A 22,923-nucleotide genomic window follows, 5' to 3' on the forward strand; every position below is an offset into this window, starting at 1 on the left:
TGTGCGCCAGTGTCTTCCTCCAGTTTAGTCCATCTACAGCGAAGATATTGCACTATTGATACTTTTACACTAAGTACAGTACAACTTGTGAGTACTTTTTCCACCACTAGTATTGGGGGTCACAACATGGCACAACATATTTTAAGACGAGGGTCCGTAGCCAAATAGTTACATATCAATTGTGGGTGTAAAATTAAACTAAATGGACCCTTCTGGGTCCATTTGGCTGCATTTTACACTCACTGTCACACTCTGGCAATGTGCGGTCACATATAGACCACCTCCTGACATGTTCAAGAGATCATGTGTCACTGCATGTCAACAGCGGCATCCTGGCTCGACAACCTACTACTGTACATAACAAGTTGTAGGTAGGCCTACATTTGACCTCAACCTTGTTTTTGTTTTGTTTTTTCCTTTTCCCCCAGGGACAATTCCAGAGTTTCCACCTCTATTATTCAAGCCTAGGAAAAACAGTCCATCAAAATTTGCATGACAACTGAGAATAGAACATGAGGTTGACATGTGCTCAGAGGCAACAGAATAGTTTTGTGCTGACATGATAATTCACCTTATTTCAATAACAATGCTCGGTGCTAGTTTCCCACAGATAAAAGGATGTGTAGAACTGGACAGGCCCGTCCTGTCAAACCACACAGCCATGGGAAAGGTAAGTGGACTCTATAAGCACTAAAAATAAGGCAGAGCAGCCGGAAAGCCTCCACAAGCCACATACATGTATCCTAAATGGTTATCATTTATGATATTTTGCTGTATAACTGGAATCCTGTGTTTGGGCTGTCTCGGAGCTACATTGGAAGACACCTCCCAGGGTGAATGACCCGTGCTTGATGTATAGGCCGCTGTGCTCTTCCCCACTGTTCAGATCATCTTCTACGAGGGCAGGAACTATGAGGGACGTCACTATGAGTGCAGTGGCGACTGCTCCGACATGCATTCGCACTTTGCTCGCTGCAACTCCATCCGCGTGGACAGTGGCTGCTGGATGGCCTACGAGAAGCCCAGCTATTCTGGATACCAGTACATGCTGAACAAGGGAAAGTACCCCGACCACCACCGCTGGTCCGGTTTCAACGACTGCATCCGCTCCTGTCGCATCGTCCCCACTGTGAGAGACGCTCCTCTGTTCTCATCTATACACAGATAGAATAGTGAACAACACGAAAACAAAACACTACACCAATAACCAGTGGTGGAAAAAGTCACTCAAATGTTTTAATTAAGTGAGCTAAAGTGTCACTACTGCAATGTAGATGTACCCGTATTGTGCCGAATATAAGACGACTGATTATAAGACGACCCCCTGCATTTTTCAAGATTAATTTGTGGAAAAAAGAACATATCGGCGTCAAAATGTACTACAAGTTCAAAAGGTGTAAATATCTTTTGAAAATAGCCGATCTTTCACAATGCGTCGCAAATTTGCAAATGGCCCGAAATGTATATAGTACTGTAGGGCTGACGTGGTTAATGTATGTTTTTTAATCAAAATCAAAACCTACACAAAGTAACTAAAGTTTCAAATTGTAGTGGAGTAAAAGTACAATATTTGCCTCTGAGATGTAGTGGAGTAGAAGTATTAGTAGTATTGGAAATTGGAAATACTGTAGCGAAGTACAAATTCCTCAAAATTGTAAGTACAGTACTTAAGTAAATGTACTTAGTTATACTTTCCACCACTGCAAATAACACTATGCATGGAACAACACTAACACTACACATTAATGACGGTACACATGGAACACTTAACACTACACAAATAACAGTACATATACGCAACAACACAAACAAATAACGGTACACAACATTTACATTACACATGGACTGACACTAAGACTACACAAGTAAGAGTCATTACACAGATATAACTACATAAATAACGTTATACGATTAAAAAGGTATAAATCCATGCTGAATTTCTTGTTCTCTATGGGTTGGAGCTTTCAAGCATATTGAACGCCCATCAGTGATGTCAAAGCATGATGTGACGTCATTGCTTGGGTCAGTGGAGTGTGGTCAGAAGAAGTGCAACATGCTTGAAAGTTTCCAAACCCCAGAGAAAAATCTGATCTGAAGTGAGTGGTGCTGTATACTGTAGCCTACTTGTGCTGTACTGTACAAGCTCTCCTCCCTGGCCTGTGTGTCTGTGTTAGGCAGTGACAGTTGGTGGTGAAAATATGCTACTCCGTACTCAGACACATAGTGGTTTATAGGAGTGGTTGCACCACTCAAAAATCAGCAGTGGACCCTCCAACATTCCACAGATCACTGAGCAGTTTCCAGGCTATTGGACGTCTAAAATACATCTAAATGGCCCTCTCAAAATGGGTTAGAAATGGTCTAAAATGTTAGTTTTTTAGCAGTCTAGGCTTAGATTAGACCACTAAAAAAACCTTAAATTTTTAGACCAGTTATAGCCCATTTTTAGACGGACTGACTATTGCTCAGTGGGGTACACGCTTTACATAACTAATATGCTATACACAGTTATACCCCCAGGCCACAATATAGACATCACAGATGCAATTTTTCGCTCAATTAGTTGCGGGATAGCGTGCACGTTCACCGATACAAATGCTTCTTTCTGGGTACGTGTGGGCGCAGTACACTGGCAAATTCAGGATGAAGATCTTTGAGAGGTCTGATTTCGGAGGCAAGATGACGGAGCTGAGCGACGACTGCCCCAACGTCCAGGACCGCTTCCACCTGCGCGACGTCTGCTCCTGCAACGTGGAGGGCTACTGGATCTTCCACGAGCATCCCAACTACAGAGGGCGCCAGTACTACATGCGTCCCGGGGAGTACACCAAGCACAGTGAGTGGGGCAGCACAAGCTCCACCATTGGCTCAGTGCGTCGTATTACGGAGTCCTAATAAAACACTCTCTCTTCTTGCCTTAAACACAGGAAGATTTCTCTAAAAGCATAGGCTCGGTTATCAGGAGATTAACAAATTAACCACAAAAATTGTCCAATTATTTGAAGAAAAAAGAAAGAAAAAAAAGATACCAGTATGTACAATCTACAAGCTCAGACCTTCACAATGTGTTGCAATGTGTTGTGAGATTGTAGATCTGCTATTTTTGGAAAACAAAATCTAAATCGCCAGAGTTAATGTGGTTAAAGATTAAGAGTACTGGAGAATGGCTGAAGCTAATCAATAATTGGAAGTAACTGTAATACGCATTTAGAAAAGAGTCAAGATGGCTTGACTTCCATTGGCCTCATTTGTGTTCAACAAACAAACCTCCTAACTTGTGTAGATTGTAGTTCAACTGGTTCACAATAAGAGTTGAAGGAAATTTTTAAGATGTGTTACTAACACGGTATGCAACATGTGCAATGTATAACTAAGGAGCCTGGTTTAATATTCAGTGTCTTAACATTCCTCAAACTTAAATCAAAACATAAATGTAATCCGTGGCATGGCAAAGTAAACTTTGTTATCCTGTCAATGTGGCACAAACTGAAAACACAACGCCTCAAAGAGGTTTCTGTTTGAAGTGCTGAGCAATTAAATGTTAATGTTGAATACAAAACAATCCAGTTCAAGTGTGCAATAATCAAGATCTGCCTTTACATTAAATACATCTGTAAACCACCGACTTCCAATGCAAATTCTTCTCTTGCAACCGTGTGTTACAAACATTACACAGGACTTGAAGTAAAGAACTGTACAGCATATTTATTCAAATCATTTGTGCAAAACGATAGGACCATGACCAAAAAGAAACGGAAGAAAACGATCTGTACGAGCAGCACATAAGTTAGAAAAAGACAGAACTTTCCAAGTAGAAAAATAATGATTACAAAATCACAACTGTTTTATTACTTTCAGTCCATCTAGGGGGAAAAAACAGATATGGGATGAAATAACCTTGGGAGTCCGTGTTACCGTCACAGGCGCATGTCCACGCAAACGTCATAATGACACTGATAATTCATCACCCCTCTTCAAAACAATGTGGGCACTAGGCTTGGGCGGTATCAAGGTGTTATAGTATACATATAGTACAGTGTACTGTACCAGGCTAGTTATCAATACCAATGGTATGATTTTCAATACTGTCAAAAATACAGACAAGGAATTGTGAAGATATTGAGGACTTGTTCCAACTACAAAAGCAGTAAATTAGTCACGATGTGATTGCCAGTCTGTCACCTACATCTTCACCTCTGCTCAGCTCACCAATATCAATATCTGCCACAGCAACAAGTGTCACTGGGTCATGCTGAATATGGATTAAGGACACTTCATTATTATATGGGCAATACAATATTTAAAAGATGTATCTACCGGTATTCACATTTTTAAACACCAAACATATACAGTACCATCTACCACGGTAAAGTGTCAGAAAGGTATAAAAAATAGATGCCGTCCAAGCCTAGTGAGTGAGAAACCCATCATTACTGGCCAAGGGAGTTGATTTGAGTGTCTCAAAATATATCCGGGTAGAATCTCAGACAGACACTTGTGTGCAGGCTCAGGAAAACAGTGTGGCTCTTTTGAATGAAAAGTTTTATGTTGTAATATCAGGCAAACGGAGCTGCAGTTCAAAGTACGTAGGGCAGTGTGGTGCTTCCAATTGGTGGGGTCCTAGTTGAGGTTCCTATGGGGGACAGGGATGTTCTCGTGCAGGTACTTCATACTGCCTTGCTCAGAGAAGTCAGCCACTGTGTGCCCTTCACCCCGAAGTACCCACTTGGTGGTCAGGAGCCCCTCTAGACCAACAGGGCCTCTGGCGTGGATCCGTGCTGTGCTAATGCCAACCTCAGCTCCTGCAATATCAAATACCTCAAAATGAGCTCCCACAGGCTATTTCTTTGTCAGTTTTAGTACTCAATCTTAAAATAAGCAATGACAAGACATACTGTATAATACTATGTATTATGTTATAACGGAGAGATGTCAAACCATCATTGCTTCAATCTGTACCTACCTAAGCCAAAGCGGTAGCCATCAGCAAAACGTGTGCTGGCGTTCCAGAACACACAGGCACTGTCGAGTTGCTGTAGGAACTGCTCAGCGGTGTCCTCTGTGGAAATACACAATGTTGAACTCAATATATTCACTACTTAAAAGGACAACTTTAGTTTTTTCAACCAAGGTTCATGCATTCACATGGAATCATGCAAGCGGTAGACAGCAAACGGCAACACCTGCTGGACGGCACGGCACAGTAAAAAGATTAAATATTTTAACATTAATGCCGTCTGCCGTTACCGTCGCCAGTTCTGGCTGCCGGGCTGCCGTGCCGTCCTTAGAGAAAGTAAAAGATGAATGGTATTTTTTTTTCATTTGCTGCTTTCCTGTGATCTTTTGTGGCCAGATGTAATTTTACGGGGTCTAGTAGGACTATAGTAAATAATAAGAAAATAAATCGTTATAATTTTTTGTAAAAAATACATATTTAGTCCTATGCTCGAATGCCCCCGCCCCCCTACAAAAATAGCTAAAATCGCTAAAACGAAAGAAAGCAGCAAATGAAAATAAAATTACATTAATCTTTTAGTTTCTCTAATAACGTAAAACATGAAGCTTGGTTGAAAAAAAAACGAATGTTGTCCTTTAACCCATTTAGGCCTGACGTAGATTATTATTATTTTTTTAATTTATCCCACTTTTCACCCCCGTTTCAAAACTAATGTGATCCTGGGCTCTACACACCCTCCGCCAACCTAGAGCTACGGACTTGAACTCATGCTTCCTTCATGCCTGAGTGTCCAAGTTGCTCCTTTACACCTGACAGGGTGGAGTTTCCCTGGTTGGCCAGTTTAGAGACCAGGAAAAAAGTTCCTTTTAAAATGTATTTTTTTCTGAAAAACCTCATGTTTTTATATCAGTGGTTCTCAATATTTCATGTAAAGGACCCCAAAAATTATATGTAATATGCCGCCGACCCCCATCTGAAAATATGTTGTTCCAGGGACCTCTCAGAAGCAAAGATTTGAGTTAAAAACTGAAACTCTGAAAGAATATAATTATATTCAAAGATTTGAGGCACATTTTTTTTTCAAAAATAGCAGACCTTCATAAAGTTCATAGTGTGGCACTCGGTGCCGCGCTATGAGCTTGTAGATCTGCTATTTTTCAATAGCTAAAGCATAACATATTGCTTAAAACACCAAAAGGGGTTCCCGCCCCAAAATGGGTTAAAAACCAGGACATGAAGTTGTTAAGCAGGGTGTAGATTTGCTAACCATTTTCAGTAACAATGACATCTGTGTGGGAGCTGCCATATTTGTGAATGTGGTCCACGGCATCCTGCATGCTGTCCACCACCTCGATGCAACACTCCAGGTCCCCGTACTCTGTCCTCAGAGACTTCACCTCAGATGGGCTGAAGGTCAAGTATGAAGCAAATCTGGGACCAGCGTGGATCTTGACCTGTGGGAACATAGTAGCGTGATTTTAGGAACATGGATCATCATCATAAAAAAAGATAATAATAATAAGAAGAAGAAGAAGAAAATAAATCCCCACCGTGAGAAGTGATGTACGATGATCTTATCATCGTACATCATCATACATCATCTCATTCCGGTTCCGGCCAATCAGAATATGCGTCCTCACCTTCGTCTCACCTTCATCTTCAATGTTTGTGTTTACACAAACACTCAAAATTGTCCATTAATTTAATGTTTGTGATCGGACAAAATGTTTGCACATACACCAAAAGCTGGACAGGAGAGGCTATCGCACCTAAAGAATATATATATATATATAAAGCTATAATTGATAAGTTAATATAAGGTTTTCTGTGACCCTTCATTAACACATTTTAAGAACCTCCAAATTCAATTTGACTAGACCTGTATGTGCCCGTTGGCCACCAGTTTACTTGAGAGCGATGCAACTTGGGAACGTAATAATACCCGTTGTCAACTCGTCATAGCACCCATTTTAACTATCTGTCTGTGTCCCACATGGAGATCTCTGTATCTGCCAGTCTGCCTGTGTGTGAAGAGTGCAAACTGAGTGTGAAAACTTGTGGAGTTGTTAAGTAATCAATTTGCAGGTGTAGGGTTGCCATGGCAATCAATTGGCTGAGGCAGAGGCTGGAAATTGCACAGGTGAGGGGATTTAGGCTGATTAGGCCCACTGGCAGAACCTGACCAGAGCCTTTTGTGGTGGTTCTGGAGAACCGTGGGTCCAACCGACTCGATACCGGGCACTGCATCCCCTGCGGGGGTGTGGACCGCGTGTGTGGAATGTGAAGTCGTGGGGCAAACGGTTGTCGAGTTACGTGCATTACATCCGTACACGTACGCACACAGACACACAGACGTGGCGCATTTAGGATTCGTTTAAAAAAAATATATATAAAGTTATAACATCATGAATAAAAACATGATTTACCATGATTTACCGAATGTGGAGTTAGAATAGTCCGAATAGAATAGATTTGTATTTTTATCCCACTGTATAGTAGCACATACGTGAAATTTGTCCTCTTAGTCCGGCAGCCGACAGGCTTCTTTTGTTTAAAGTGGGAAATTTGATATATAGGTCACAAGAAACCCCTAAAAAATGTCTCAATACTGACAGTTGGTCAGCAAGTGGATTCATGCATGTATGTATATAGACAATATTTTAGACCAATAAAAAAAGACTATACCAGGCCTGGGCCGTGGCTCAGCGGTCCATGCACCTTGGCCGGTAGTCCAAGTCTGGCAGTGTGCCACGGGGTCGACTCCCGATCCCGACGGCCTTTACTGCATGTCACCCCCCCCCCTCCCCCATCTCTCTCCCCCATTTCCTGTCAGCCTACTGTCTGTCCCTCTATGGTAAATGGTGCATTTATATAGCAGAGATTGTGCATTACATTCACGCATTCACACACACATTCATACACCGATGGCAGCGGAAACCATGCAAGGCACCAACTATTTAGGGGTTCAGTGTCTTGCTCAAGGACACTTCGACAGTAACCGGGTTCGAACTGGCAACCTTACGGTTACCATCCAGGCACTCTACTCCTGAGCGAAAGGCGAAAGCCGCAAAAAAATTACAAAAGACATTACCAAATTTCCCACCCCACAAGCCCGGCTGCCAGACTATCTGCATTTACCCATATTATAACAACTTGGAGCAGTGAGCAGCGCCTGGGCATTTAGGAGTTATAGCTGGGAGAGGATTTGGCCAAAAAAATTATATTTTTGGCATGGTGTTATGGCCATAAGGTTTTCAAAAACCATCACAAATGAGTTGGGCTCGCCCCCTAGTGGTCTGTTTGCAACGAATCCAATATTAGATAAGTCAGTATATGGTTGAAAGTTAAAACCCCAAATAGGTTTTACATATTAAATCCCAGTTTATAGGCATTTTAAAGGACAACTTTTTTTTCCAACCAAGGTTCATGTTTTAGGTTATTAGAAAGTAAAAGATTGGTGAGTGTTTTTTATTTGCTGCTTTTTCGTTTTATCGAATTTAGCAATTTTTGACAGAGGGGCGGGGGCATTCGAACATGGGGCTAAATGTGTATTTATTTTTACACAATTTTATAGCAATTTTTGTATTTTTCATTTACTACCCCAGGAAATTCCATCTGGACACAAAAGATCACAGGATCTACTGAATTGCATTGCATGCAACCCATATATTTGCGTATACCTGATTATAATGACTAATTTGGCAATTCTCACTAACTGACCCCCCCCCCCCCCCCCCCCCCCGTCCTCCAGAAATGCCATGCTAAAAACCAGCCTCACTATGAACTGTAGTGTGCCGTGAATTCACTGTAACAACTACCTAACAGTTTGTGCATATTACTACTGACCATGATAGGTCAGTGCAGCTTGTTTTACCTGTTCCGTTCGAAGCATGTCAATGATCTGATCAAACATAGGAGTTCTCAGCAGGTCTCTGTGGATGAGCAGGGTCTCCATGGCATTGCACGCTGCAGGGTAGTCACACTTTGAGTCTTTGACTGCAAAAAAAAAAAGATTAGACCCAAATCAGTCAATCACCAAAATCTATCTTATAGAGCTCAATATAGTACCTCACTCCAAATCTATCTATGCATCCATCCATCCTGTTTATAACAGTGTGTACCTTGTACAATGGAACAAATATGGTTTCCGTGTGTGTGTGTGTGTGTGTGTGTGTGTGTGTGTGTGTGACGTGTGTGTGTGTGTGTTTGTGTGTGTGTGTGAATTATGAGGCATAGGTGGTGACCGTGTAAACAACCGAACATAATTGTACATAACACACAGTACTGTATGGACAAAAGGAATTTTCTTAGGTTGACCCAACATAAAACACGACAATATTGCTTTAGTGCCACCAACAAGCCCCACGTCAGTCAGTACACATACTGTACCAATGTCTATAGCTTTGTCTATGCTGGCATCAGCGTCCAGGTAGACGTGACAGATGCCCTCGCTGTGGCCCAGCACTGGAATGCCTTTGGCCGCTTTCTGGATTTCCTTGACCAGCTGGGACGAGCCTCTAGGAATGATCAGGTCAATCATTTTGTCCAGTCTACACAGGTCCTCGACCTCTTCACGTGTGCCCACCTAAAACACATGTCAAGCGTTTTAAACATATCCCACAAGGAATAATAATAAGCAGTGGTGGAAAAAGCCTACTCAAATGATTTACTTCTTTAAGTCAAAGTATCAATACTGCAATGTAGAACTACTCCTTTACAAGTAAATGTCCAGAATTCAAAATGTACAAAGGTATTGGCATTAAAATGTACTTAACAGTACCACAAGTAAGTCAAGTTTTCAAATGTATACAAATATTTTGAAAATAGCTGATCTGCTATTTTCAAATGGCCAATCTAGGTCTGAAGTGGTTAATGTATGTTTTGTAATAATAATCTAAATCTACCTAGTACCTAAAGTTTTCAAATAATTGTAGTGGAGTAAAATGTAAAAATGTACTTAGTTACTTTCCACCACTGATAATGAGCAGTATGACTTTGTACAGTACGTACGACACACAAATGTTCAGCTCTTAGTCGTACCAGTTGAATGGCGTCTGACACACCATGAAGGGAGAGTGCTTCCTGAGTGAGTTGATGTAGAATTTTATTGGTGTTGGCAGCTTCTTTCCCACCTTTCAGTAACAAAGCATTTCCACTGGCAATTGCCAGAGCCGACACCTGTTAAAAGGAAACAAAATATTTGTGTCATGTGTTCAGGAAAGTAGTCAGATCTTAACATATCACAAGTCCCATATCAGTCGGACATATCAGTCCCAGTGCATGTGGATGGAGCTGCTGCTGTTGTGTTTGTATTCCACCTTACTCCATCTATCTTGCCCTCTTTTGCCTGTGGTAATTTTATGACTTGTTTATGACTGTTCAAAGAATCAAAACTCAACTTTATTGCGAGTTTATTGGCGATTGCAGACCAGGGCTAACAACTGTATACAGCCACAGCGGACATACCGGAGCAAATCCATCTACTCTAGTACTCTAACGTGCAGCCAAGCAGCCCAGGTTAAACCCTCTATTTCCTGCCTGCGCCATGAAGGGCCCTTCACAATAAAGCGTCTCCCTTTAACTCCCAATGAACTACATTATACACTGCTTATTATTGACAGGAAATGTAGTCTTAGTTGCGGTAACTTAACAGCGTGTTTGTGGGAGAGAGAGCCAGAGAGAGTGAGAGAGAGAGAGTATACAGTTTACTACCACGCATCGGAGCGGCCGGCCGGCCGGCCGGGCCCCCCCACCCTCCCGGGCCCTGAGGCGACTGCCTCGCCTATATCGCCGCCCCTGATCATCATGACGAACATCGACAACTCTCAGTGGTGACAATCAGGACGGGACTAAAGGCTGGCGCAATGGCGCATACTCCTTTCGTGATAACTACAAAATGACACTATTGAGAACTCCAGAATGTTCTTTGGACGACCTTGCACCCCTGACTATCTGAACAAAGTATCGGACAGTGTGATTGATCAGAAGTTGGGTGGGCATGATGTAGTTTTGTTTCTGTATTCAGCCCAGGCTTCATTCTGACAGCAGTGATAGTTTTGAAGAGACATTGGCTGAGAGGTCTCACAAGCCTACCTCCAGGACTAGGTACAAACACCAACAGAAATTTGAATGTCAGTAGGATTAATTTGAAGTACAGTATGTAACTGACCTGTGGGAGGCAGTCAGGGCGAGATTCAAAGATGACCAGGAGGACACCGATAGGTACGGTGATCTGTTCCAGCTCCAGGTTGTTTGCAATCCTGGTTCGATTCACCACCCGGCCCACACTGTCCCTGGAGGACACCGCGATCTGACGCAGGCCAATGGCCAGGCTGTTCAGCTTGGATGAAGATAGACTCAGGCGGTTCAGCAGTGGCACAGAAAGGCGACCTATGGCGAGCAACAGAAACCCTTGGGGCATAACTGCGAGGCAACACCTTGTGGCCTTCTATAGCGTTTTATAGTATTTTTGGGTCCCTATACGTTTTGTTTACTACATTTTGTTTTGAATTATTATTTCAAAACATGTTCCAAAAACATTCCCAAAAAAGCAAAATTGTTCATGAATTAAAAACAAAATTCAGTGTTTTTTGTGTGTGTTTTTTTCCAGAAATGTCATGAAGAAATGAAAGAAAAATCGAATAAATTCCATAAATTAGAAAACAAATGTTTAAGAAGTAGTGAGAATAGCCGATCTACAAGCTCACAACATGGCGTGAAGCGTCACGTTGTGAGCTTGTAGATCGGCTGTTTTTTCAATCGTTTGGGGGCAGGGCAAACGTCAAATTTATTTTTTGGGTGGCGGGCTAAGATGTTTTGGAACCACTGTTCTAGTATGTTCTACTAAGTATATGTTTGAATCAATAGCCATTTCCATGGTAACAACAGTGAAAGAATCAGTGAAAAGGTGATGACGAATAGCAAGTCTGTGCCTCTGTACCAGCTGCTTTCTCCATGTCTTTCTTGTTGGCACTGAGAATCTCATCCTGTTTCTCTGTCAGCAGTTCAGCCAGGCGGCAGATTATCTCACTCCTCTAATAAACAAACAAACAAAAACATACACATAGTAATAATAATATGAGCCACTGCATCCTGGATCTATTCGCTAGAGAAAAGCATGAAGTGAAAATGAGGGGGATTGTTTTTTTGCTGTTCACGCGTGCCAGCCAGGCTGTTAGTTGAGCGACTTTGGAGAGTGGACATCGCATCAAACTACACCTCCATGGAATCAAAGGTGTGTGCATGAACGTAGATGATAACATAGCCTATAACTGGCATGTACGAGTAGAATGTTATTTTTGACAGCAATTGAAATTATTAGGCTGGCCATAATTGTCAAGTTCATGTAAAAACCAACAGTAGGGGTCGATTCTGTAATATGATATCTCAGAACAAATTGGATCTCTGAACGAATCACGTGGGTCCAATTAGGCTCGGTCCGTCTTTGGATCAAATTTAACAGGTCCATTCGGATTCAGTTCCATCATTTGAAAAACATGTCGGAAAGAATCGGGTCTCATAACAAATTGCATGGATCCATTAAGGTTAAATTACATGGATCCATTAAGGTTAAATTACATGGATCCATTAAGGTTAATTACATGGATCCATTAAGGTTAATTACATGGATCCATTAAGGTCATTTTGGATCCATGAAGAGCTCTACTTTAAATTCATACAAGATTTTCAGCTGTGTCACTGTAAAGCTGTAATACAAAATGTATTTTAATGAATAAATCATACTTTTGACCAATATGTTGGGTAGAGTACTGTATTAATATAATGTAGAACAAGTAAAGCTGCAATTGTTTGGTGTACAATTTCACTTGTCATCTTATGTCAGCAGTAGCACTGCTTTGGATGAGAGAATGGGCTACAGTATATGTTTAAAGAATAACTCTTCCTACTTCCGGACCGCTTCCCTACTTCCCTCCTTCCCTCCTTACAGATGAAACTAATTAAGGCTCTGTTCCATTTATTGTGCAGTGGTACCTTTTAATTTCAAGGACCCCCATAACTCTTGAGAGTGTACAAATGGAACCAAATGGACCCGTACATTTGTACACTCTCAGAGTTAGACACCCATACAGGGCCATTTGGAACCCACTCAAGGACACTTTGAGACCCACTGGTGTAGCAGAGTGTTTCCAGTGAGCCAACACGCACAATAGCAGCACCCTGACTCTGTTTGACCAGGATGGATCAGAGCCTTCATCAGTATCAGCAGTAACACCTGTGAAGGAAGTAGGGGAGGGGCCCAAGTTCCTTCCAAAATGGCGTGTGACGTGCGCATAGAGCCCATTGAGAAACTCACCTCCTCTGGAAGTAGAGCGGCCATGGTCCGGCCTGCCTGCCTGGCCATATCTGTCTGCTGCTCCACGGTTGGACCTGTTGAAAAATAAACCCCAGTGTATTAAGGAACTAACTAATGGCTCGTACACACTGCCCGATATTTGCTCCGATTATGTTGTCGGGGAACATTTTTGGCGCTCGCCCCCGATCTGACTCAAGATCAGGCTTTGATCGGCGAGGTTTTGCTCGCTGTGTGTGAAAGGATCTGCGAGAAGATCCAGCGCCAATAAAAGTGCTCGCCGACGCCTCCCCGACCATTTCTGAATATCTAGCACGTTTGATATTTGACTCTGTCGTCGACTGGATATCATACAGTATGAACTTGGTTGCGACTGCGCCCCGACTACACACTGCTCACAGCACTGCTGTCTGTCTGTCTGTCTGTATGTATGTCTGTCTGTCGACTGTATCGATAGATGATCAGATGATAAGATATATAACCTTCATTCTGTCGGTAAATCCCTGTGTCGTACATATTGATAGCCTATATTAGCCCAATATTTCCGTTACGCATTTCACTTGAATAATGTTGATAAAACCGCATCGGAATCAACAGTGCAGAGCAAACTTTTGGACCTCGTGCGCTGTGTGTGTGTGTGGAGAAAGACAAGATTAAAACGTCCTGTCTCGCTATAGCACTATCACAAACAATCACGTCAAATGTCGCCCTGTGTAGCCTGGCTATTCCTGTGTGTGTGGCGTGCACGCAGAGAGAGAGAGAGAGGTGCCCTGTGTGGGTCTCGCACTTGTATCACGGCATCCTGCACGTGCATGTAAAAATGAATTGGAATAAAAAACAAATGATGTAGCCTATATGTATCGGGTCTGGATCGCATATTGGTGAACTCTTGCAGTGTGATCCCTGGTCGGCGATCAATCGTTTAGTGTGAAAGCCACAAAGATATAATGACAGCCGATAAAAATAAAAATAAAGACTCCTGCGGTGTGAAATGCACAACGATCTGATGACTCGCCGACAACTTTAAAACTCCTAGGGCTGTATTTTGCGTGTCTTAAGTACCAGGTCTTATTACCTAACTTGAGTAAACTAAAGACCTGGAGGCGTGATCAATGCCATTTGGCTATTCTGAGTGGCCAAAGAGCATTGATCACGCCTCCAGGTCTTTAGTTTACTCAAGTTAGGTAATAAGACCTGGTACTTAAGACACGCAAAATCCAGCCCCTAGTGTGTAGGGGCCATATCCTTCGGTCTTAATTGCACAATGCAGCTGCCTTTTGGCAGCCTCATTTTGTCAATTAAAATGCAATATAATTCCCTTTAGTGATCCGATGAAAAGTAATAAAGACACGGTAAATAAAATAGGGAGAATAGATAAAACACTGGAGAATAAAAAGGGAGATTAAAAAGAAAATCACTTCAATTACCTGCAGGTTTCACTTCAGAGAAGAAGGTGCCAACTTTCTTCCCTTCTACGATGTCAGTGATGACGTGACCCGTGACTTTGGGATGTGTGCCGTTGGCAATGACAACAGATGTACCTCCTTGCAGAGCCCACAGTGCTGCTTTCACCTGGCCAAGACACCATGGTGAGAAATACCTCATTATCATTGGTCCCAACCACGTTTAATTTACATGATGCAAGACTAGTAGACTAGTCCAGTGCTTCTCAAACATTTTCATATCAAGGACCCCCAAATTCATACTTCATACTTTTGTCTTCAATGTTTGTGTTTACACACTTTTGTCTTCAATGTTTGTGTTTACACACTTTTGTCTTCAATGTTTGTGTTTACACAGACCCTCAAAGCTGGACATAGGAGGAATAACTAGCCTGGCCCAGCCTGTGTGGTTTCTGGTCTAGCAGGGCCCCATAGGACCCCTGGGGGTCCCCGGACCCCACTTTGAGAAACAATGGACTAGTCATTTCTACGACACTGACCTTGGCTTCCATGCCACCAATGCCTACTTTGGACTTGGTGCCATATTTGATAGACTGCTGGTCTCCGGGGTAGAATATGTCAATGAGCTTGGCATCATCTGTTCCTGGAGGGCTGTCATATAAGCCTGTTGGATAAATTATTATTTGGATAAGTATTTCTTTACCCTGGGTAGCCACATTCAGAATCTTTTTTCAATTTAATTACATGACCATTAAGAAAAATAAATGGATGGAAGGCAATACACCATTAACAAATATTGCATTGCGGTTGTATACTGTTGCGGTTGTATTCCTGTACCTTCAACATCAGACAGAGCAATAAGTAGATCTACTTTCATCTCAACAGCCAAACGTGCAGCCAAGCTGTCATTATCCTTGATGCTTATTACCTGAAATACAAAAAAACAAGTCATTAAGAGGAGCATCTCACCACAACACACAATTTGTTTATTTATAATTTATTGCACATATCAAAACCAAAGAGGGGGTCTAAAGAATTATAATAAATGAATCAAAATATGCTAATGCTATGTTACAAACTAATAACCATCACGTATACTGTACACACTGCCCTGTTTCTGGTTACCTTTCCAGAAACAGGGCGGTTTTTAATATACATTTATACGGAAAAACGGTTGGTGGACACACACACAGTACACGTGACGTGTGTGCACGGTCTCACGCACGCACACACACACACACACACACACACACACACACACACACACAGTAAATGTTCAACAATGTGAGCGTACATAAACAGTTGGCGAAGGTGAATACGATAAGCGAAGAGAAACGTTTCAAGTATAATTTCTGTTAAGTCAGCCTCACAACACACACAGAAGAACCCACGTTTACTCCCTGCAGATCACTGTTGGGAACAGGAGGAGCCTGAACAGCATCATTGGTGTTGATGATGGGAACAATGTTCATCCGCAGAAGTTCATGGAGGGTGCTGTTCAGGTTGCGTCGCTTCTGCTCATCATGGAAATCTAGGTTGGTCACTAGGATCTATAGGGTTGACATGGAAAGAATATTGAGAAATGTAAGATCAGGGTGGAAAAGTAGCACTTAGTCCTGCTGTGAATGAGTTAAAAATCACACCCGTGTGAACCGAGTGGTGCAACTCCCCTCTCTCTCCCCCTCCCCCCCCCTCCTCCTCCTCCTCCTCTCTCTCTCTCTCATTAGCAGGCAACAGTGCAGCACTGTCTCTCTCTCTGTTTCTGGCAAACAGCGCCCCTACTGGTACTCATTATATGATGCTCATAGTCACATAGGTGAACACGGACAAAGCTGTTCCTTGGAGTGGTTGCACCACTCAAAAAAAACTAAAACGTTGGTGAGCATACAGACCCCCACAATATGTAGCTGTTTTTAGATCGTTTTGAAATTTGTCTTAGCTTTTTATTTGTAAACCTATGAAATTCACATGTATACCTTTTGTTTTTCTTTTCCTGATTTTCTGATGTATTTCTATATGATATTGTATTACTCGACGACACTGAAAATGAGTTTAATTACTCAGTGTAATTTCGAGAATAAATAAAACTGCTCTACAAATACAATTTGAGTTGACGTTGAATACAAAGAAGAGGAAGCGCTGCCGTGGTGTGGTTATCTAAAAACAAAACTGTAAACAGCTGCTTGTTGGCGAAGGAGATCCATCACAGCACTCTGTTGCAGTCTGAGTCAAGTATAAAAAGACATTATTTTAATGGCATCAGCTTGGCAAAAAACTGTTAAACTTTTGAGTTGATTATCGTCCTATTCCATGTGAAGTGTGGTACTTCCAACTAAGAGCATAGATCACATTTGACAGCATTACCGTAGATTATTAAAATGCATTATTATTTCACAGCCACAATAAATAACATTCATCATTTCATATTCCAGAGAGCATGAAGCGAAACCTGTAATGAAGGAATACTTATTTTGTGCCGATACATACTTGTGCAGTGCATGTGCTGTACTGGGTGAACATGGCTTCATACAGTGCCATTAGACCGCTCTGCCCCGCAGCTGCACATGCCCTTGCCTCCAACACTGGAACCGACTGTGGTACAGAGAGAATGGAAAATAATGGCACATAGTGGAGGATCTTATGGAGCGAAAAGGGTGATTTCGTGCTAATTCATCTAAAAGTGCGAACATTTTGCACAGATGTAGCCCAGGGCTAGCCTTGTTTCCAGCCTGATTCACTGTGTTCCGTGAATTTGTTTTGTCACGTCGCTACTCAGTCTGTAAAAGGTCCTATCTCCAACCATCCTGGGCAAGACCTACAGTACGCTGAAAAGACTATCAGCTGAAGTTGCAGGATTTTAGCGGAAGTATTGCCCAAGGAAATGACTTTAATGCTTTGCAAATCAGTTTACATTCTCCGCAAATGAAACAAGTGTTGTGATTGGTCGGGAAAATATCGTATCCGGGGGAAATACATTTGACGGATATTCCGGAGGATACGTCCGCCAATAGCTTCTCTGCCTTACGTTGTGACCAGGCTTTTCTTTTCGCAGATAAGTAAGCCTGGGACGAGGCTAATCTCCAACAGGAGACATGTGAAAGGGTGAAATCGACCCATGGCTTCCGATTGGTCTGTGGTGCGGGTTGGGAAAAAAATAAAACACCAGTTTGACGTCATATCAATGATGCACAGCTACTGCTGTTGCCCTGCAACGTACGTATCATTCACTAAGCTCACCCCAAACAGCTGTCAGGTTTTTTTGTACTACTGAATCTGACATAGTGGACTACTGAATCAAACTAGTGTTTACTTTAGTTTTTACCGTAGGTTTTACTCTCGAGTGAGAAAAGCATGGACAGAGTGGCGCTGGCTGATGACATATCAGCAACAACATGGGTACACAACAGGTTGTTATGAAATAGGAGTCTGCCGCCTGCTGGCCAGACTGAGTAGCGAAGTGACTAAACTAATTGACAGAACGCAGCTATTCAGGCTGGAACCCAGGCTAGCCCAGGGCATGCTCTAATGCTTTGGCTAGGGCGCCCGAGCCGGCGACCTTGGGAAACTGTTGCTGCAAGTTGGGGTGCCATTAACAACCTATATAAAAAGTACAAAATGTTCTAAATGTCATTATGCTTTAAGTAGCATGAGACGTGTCAAACTAGGGTGTTTTCATGATTCTGAATCGATTGCAAAAATGTGTTTTGCCAGAAAAACCCTCCTTGGTCTAAATTGGAAGGGACTTATACAGCATAGAGTACCATGCATTCAAGTACTACAATATTTTAGTCTCAAACATTCACTGTCAAAAAGATGGAATGTCTGAGAAGTACTATGCTGATGTGCAGTGCCTTGATTCACCATGTCCTTGAGCTGGTTCTGTCCAGAATGCAGGGCTTGTCTGACGCTCTGGGAGAGCAGGATCTCATGCCTTAGTCGCTGTTTCCCAAATGCCACAGCTCCACTAGTGACAATCATCATCTCCCTACCCTGGTTCTGCAGCACAGCCACCTGCATGGGAAAAAGACAAATAATAACCTTTTGTCATACCAACGAGTCACCAAAATTAATTATTTGAAATCTTTACAAAGTTTTCCTCCTTTTATGCCCACCTAATATTTTTGAGGGGCACTAGCCCCTCAAAAATAAATAAAATTAAATAGAATTGTCCTAACACAAACATTAAATGCCATTGACAATGAATAGAAAATGTACGTCATGTATATAGACAAGCAAATCGGCTATTTTGTCTAGAGTAACTCGTTAATAAATACATTTAATTTATTGATATTTATTTTCATGTTTTTAGTTTTACATCATGAAGATGCATGATAATAAAAGCACCCCTTACTTCACACGTGTGTGATTTTTATTGTTACATAGCAATCATCATCAATTTCACAAGTTCAAAATGCGTACAAAATCTTTTGAAAATAGCCGATCTACAAGCTCACAATGCGACACATTGTGAGCTTGTAGATCTGCAATTTTCCAATGGATGAAATGTATATAGGGCTGAAGTGGTTAATGTATGTTTTCTAATAAAAATAAATAAATAAAAATCTCCACAGTAACTAAAGTTTTCAAATAATTGTAGTGGAGTTAAAGTACAACATTTGCCTCCGAGGTGTAGTGCAGTAGAGTAGTAAAAGTAAAATTTGGCATACTCAAGTAAAGGAAAAATACCTCAAAATTGTACTAAAGTACAGTACTACTTAAGTAAATGTACTTAAGTTACTTTACACCACTGTCCAGAGTGGCAACAATGTGACACGAACCTGTTCCACTATTGACGCCAGCCGTCCCAACGACAGGCCACACTCATCCCCCCGGGTCACCACAGCACTTCCCAGCTTCACAACAATACGCTTGGCGTGCTTCAACTCACTCCGGTGAGCAAAGGACTTCCCATGGGAACGGGTGAGAGGAACTGTATAAGACAAGAACGGCATAATAGCGACAGATTAATAATAACTAATTTAGTTTGCAGTGATTGTTATTACCCACTTTGGTTAATAGCGTTACTGTACAATGTAGGGATGGGAATTATCAATGCCTTTGTCTCCATCCACCACCATTGAAATACAGGTGTTTTTCAGTTGCTTCGTATTGATATTCTGTGCATTCAATTCTTATTTTAAACTTGGTGTCAGTAAAAAAGGAACAGCAGCATGGTGACTGGGCATATCATGTTTGTTTTTAGTTTTTCCCAAATAATTACTGGCCCACACTCGGCCACGCGTGCAGACAGCATTACATTCACAGAAAACCGCCCAATGATAGAACGGCAGAACTTTTGATTAATTATTATTATTAATTTCTTAACGGTGATTAATCAATTAGCATCCCTAGTACAATGCTATGTGAGTGCTTACACTTGGTCTGTGAATATGTCCTGTGGAAGGGTGAGCAGACATTTGGCTGCCGGGTCCTGGACTGCAGGCGGGAACACAACGCCAGCCTTGGAAACATGGCACTGAGACCTGAAAAAGCTAGATATACAGTACCAACAACACAGATCATCCAAATCAACTGATGTATTACTCAATTATTGGTCAAATTATAACTTTCATCTTTCCATGTTGCATGAGGTCAGCAGTGTGTTAACTGCTGTATCTTTGATGCATAACTATCAATGAATTAATTATGTAATGGAGGGGGGTTTCTTTCCTGGTATTGTTTTTTATTTATTTACCATGTGGCTTGTTTTTATTTTTATGAGTTGTTTATTATTCTAACAATAATGTATTTGATTAGTTTTAGAACAAGACTGAAGTCATGCCTGTCATTCACAGCCTCCATGATGTTGTCCAGACCTACAGACTATATCTACAGAAAAAGACAGTTATGTCAGAAAACTGGCACACTTCAGTGATGTTTATGGAACTCGGCTCCGCCTCGATCCTGACCACATCATTCATCAGGGAAACGCACACACCCACCCACTGGTGTAACTGTAACATTGTTTAATTATTCTCTATAGTAGATCCCATGTCTCAATGGAGGTGACATATGGGCTGCTCCACTGCCTCCCCACATAACAGGCACACACCTGAGTGAGCAACAGTCTGTACAAGTTAGACTTGTCTGGTCATTGCTCACACACAATAGCTATGTCGTGACTCGTGATGACAGTCAGCTATAGTCAGTAAATCACTGCTATGCTATTGTTGACAGCAACACATTCTACATCTAAGCGACATAACACAAGGCTGCGTGCTGTTGCATGCCGTTATCACTACTAAACTAACGTTATGCTGCAGCCTGCATGTGTAGCTAGCTATCCAGCTAGTTGTGCTAAAAATCATGTGTAGGCTACTGGCTACTGTACATGTGGCTATACTCTCTCAGTTTAGCCTGGATACTGGGACGCTTCCGCACAATCCGCAGCAGAGCTATGGCAAGCATGGCTAGTGTAAGCTGCCTTCCTACTAGCATAACAACATTTTACCTCTTATTAGCACGTGCATCTCTTACCCATGCGATATGAGCAGTAAATCCTCCCAGCGGTGCAGCTGTGTGTACCTCACTGCAGATGAGAGGACAGGGACACGTCGTCAGAGGAACTGCTCTGGTGCCTTGCCACATCCACAACACTGACAACAGACACGTGCGCCATATAGCAATTCACCAACAGCTTCTACGCAGGATTCAGTGCCATGTAAAGTCACACACTTGATCGTCCCTATTTTATTTTATTTTATTTTATTTTATTTTATTTTATTTTATTTTATTTTATTTTATTCTATATTTAGTTGTTGTTGTTTGTTTGTTTGTTTATCCCTCGCCTCGCCCTTATTGATTGATTGATTGAATACTTTATTAAAAGCACAGGAAATTACAGTTAAAGGTATATTCAGTGATTTCACTCAAAAAACCTTAGGTTTCGTTTTTGGCTGTGGGACCCAGCCTTTCGTCCAATCAGGATAGAGAGTCAAAAACGAAACCTAAGGTTTTTTGACCCCCAGGGGTTAACTGGGGACAGGGAGGAACTCCTTATATGGCCAGCACACTCTATAGTAGGGAGGATTATCACAACAAAACTAAAAAATAAGTGATGTTTGAATTAAGTTAAATCACTGAATATACCTTTAAATTAAAGGTATATTCAGTGATTTCACTCAAAAAACCTTAGGTTTCGTTTTTGCCTTGGGACCCAAACCTTCGTCCAATCAGGATAGAGAGTCAAAAACGAAACCTAAGGTTTTTTGACCCCCAGGGGTTAACTGGGGACAGGGAGGAACTCCTTATATGGTCAGCACACTCTATAGTAGAGAGGATTATCACAACAAAACAAAAAAATAAGTGATATTTGAATTAAGTGAAATCACTGAATATACCTTTAATATAGCCTAAGGTCTGCTAAGAGGATGTCTGCTAAGACAAATGTGCGCCAATTTTGGGCACGTGTGCGCGTGCGTGCCAATTTTTGGGGTGGTCAGAATGGTCTTTTGTGCCATGATTTCACATCAGAATAAGCTACACATTGGATGTCTTACAGTCTTATGCTAATGGTCCTTTCCTGACCAGAAACCGGATCCTTTCCTGACCAGATGAAAATGGCTAGTCATCCCAATTCACAAAGCAGGAAATAAACACCTTTTCACTCATTACAGACCTGTTTCCTTGTCACAATTCTCCAAAATCCTCGAAAAACCTTTTTCTGCATGACTGAATTGGGTAAAAAGTTATATTGAAAACAGCAACAGTTTGTGCATAGGTGAACATAAGTCTTCAAGATCGTCTATAACATAGGCTTATGCGGCGTCTCACAGGGGTCCATATTGGGACTAAACAGTTTATTTTATACATAAATGATATCTGTAAAGTTTCAAGTATTTTGAAGTACGTTGTTTTTGCAGACGACACCAATATGTTTTGCTCTGGGGAGAATATCCAACAACTGTTGGAGGTTGTCTCATCAGAAATGGGGAAACTGAAATTAAGGTTCGACTCTAACAAACTATCGCTTAACTTAAAGGTATATTCAGTGATTTAACTTAATTCAAACATCACTTATTTTTTAGTTTTGTTGTGATAATCCTCCCTACTATAGAGTGTGCTGGCCATATAAGGAGTTCCTCCCTGTCCCCAGTTAACCCCTGGGGGTCAAAAAACCTTAGGTTTCGTTTTTGACTCTCTATCCTGATTGGACGAAAGGCTGGGTCCCACAGCCAAAAACGAAACCTAAGGTTTTTTGAGTGAAATCACTGAATATACCTTTAAAAAAAATATCTTTGGGAATAAAAACA

General features: G+C 41.7%; 2 protein-coding genes across 2 annotated transcripts; one reads left to right on the forward strand and one right to left on the reverse strand.

The window, feature by feature from the left end:
* Nucleotides 1-661: 661 nt before the first annotated feature.
* LOC310865706 (gamma-crystallin M2-like) lies at nucleotides 662-2,895 on the forward strand (the record flags this gene model as incomplete). Its single annotated transcript, XM_083774918.1, has 3 exons — nucleotides 662-670; nucleotides 887-1,129; nucleotides 2,626-2,895. 3 exons carry the CDS (start codon nucleotides 662-664, stop codon nucleotides 2,893-2,895), a joined length of 522 nt encoding a protein of 173 aa, XP_083631044.1.
* A 790-nt stretch (nucleotides 2,896-3,685) lies between these two features.
* Nucleotides 3,686-21,257, reverse strand: LOC310866281 (delta-1-pyrroline-5-carboxylate synthase-like). The gene is made up of 18 exons (XM_083775854.1): nucleotides 21,149-21,257; nucleotides 20,047-20,163; nucleotides 19,450-19,601; nucleotides 18,533-18,682; nucleotides 17,159-17,263; nucleotides 16,063-16,221; nucleotides 15,509-15,599; nucleotides 15,211-15,335; nucleotides 14,696-14,840; nucleotides 13,272-13,345; nucleotides 11,898-11,991; nucleotides 11,127-11,347; nucleotides 9,998-10,135; nucleotides 9,347-9,542; nucleotides 8,832-8,953; nucleotides 6,225-6,411; nucleotides 4,964-5,059; nucleotides 3,686-4,802 (listed from the first exon to the last, which is right to left on the reverse strand). Exons 1-18 carry the CDS (start codon nucleotides 21,150-21,152, stop codon nucleotides 4,621-4,623), a joined length of 2,358 nt encoding a protein of 785 aa, XP_083631980.1. The 5' UTR covers nucleotides 21,153-21,257; the 3' UTR covers nucleotides 3,686-4,620.
* Between the last annotated feature and the right edge of the window lie 1,666 nt (nucleotides 21,258-22,923).

Source organism: Protomyctophum parallelum, assembly GCF_964188405.1.
Source record: "Protomyctophum parallelum genome assembly, chromosome: 10".
NCBI classification, from domain to species: Eukaryota; Metazoa; Chordata; class Actinopteri; order Myctophiformes; family Myctophidae; genus Protomyctophum; species Protomyctophum parallelum.

Excerpts from the sequence above, each read along its gene's own strand:
- LOC310866281 (XM_083775854.1), bottom strand. Across the intron at positions 10,136-11,126 it reads GCCCTGACTGCCTCCCACAG|GTGTCGGCTCTGGCAATTGC; the intron begins GTCAGTTACATA and ends TCCTTTTAACAG. Across the intron at positions 8,954-9,346 it reads AGACAAAGCTATAGACATTG|TCAAAGACTCAAAGTGTGAC; the intron begins GTACAGTATGTG and ends TTTTTTTTGCAG.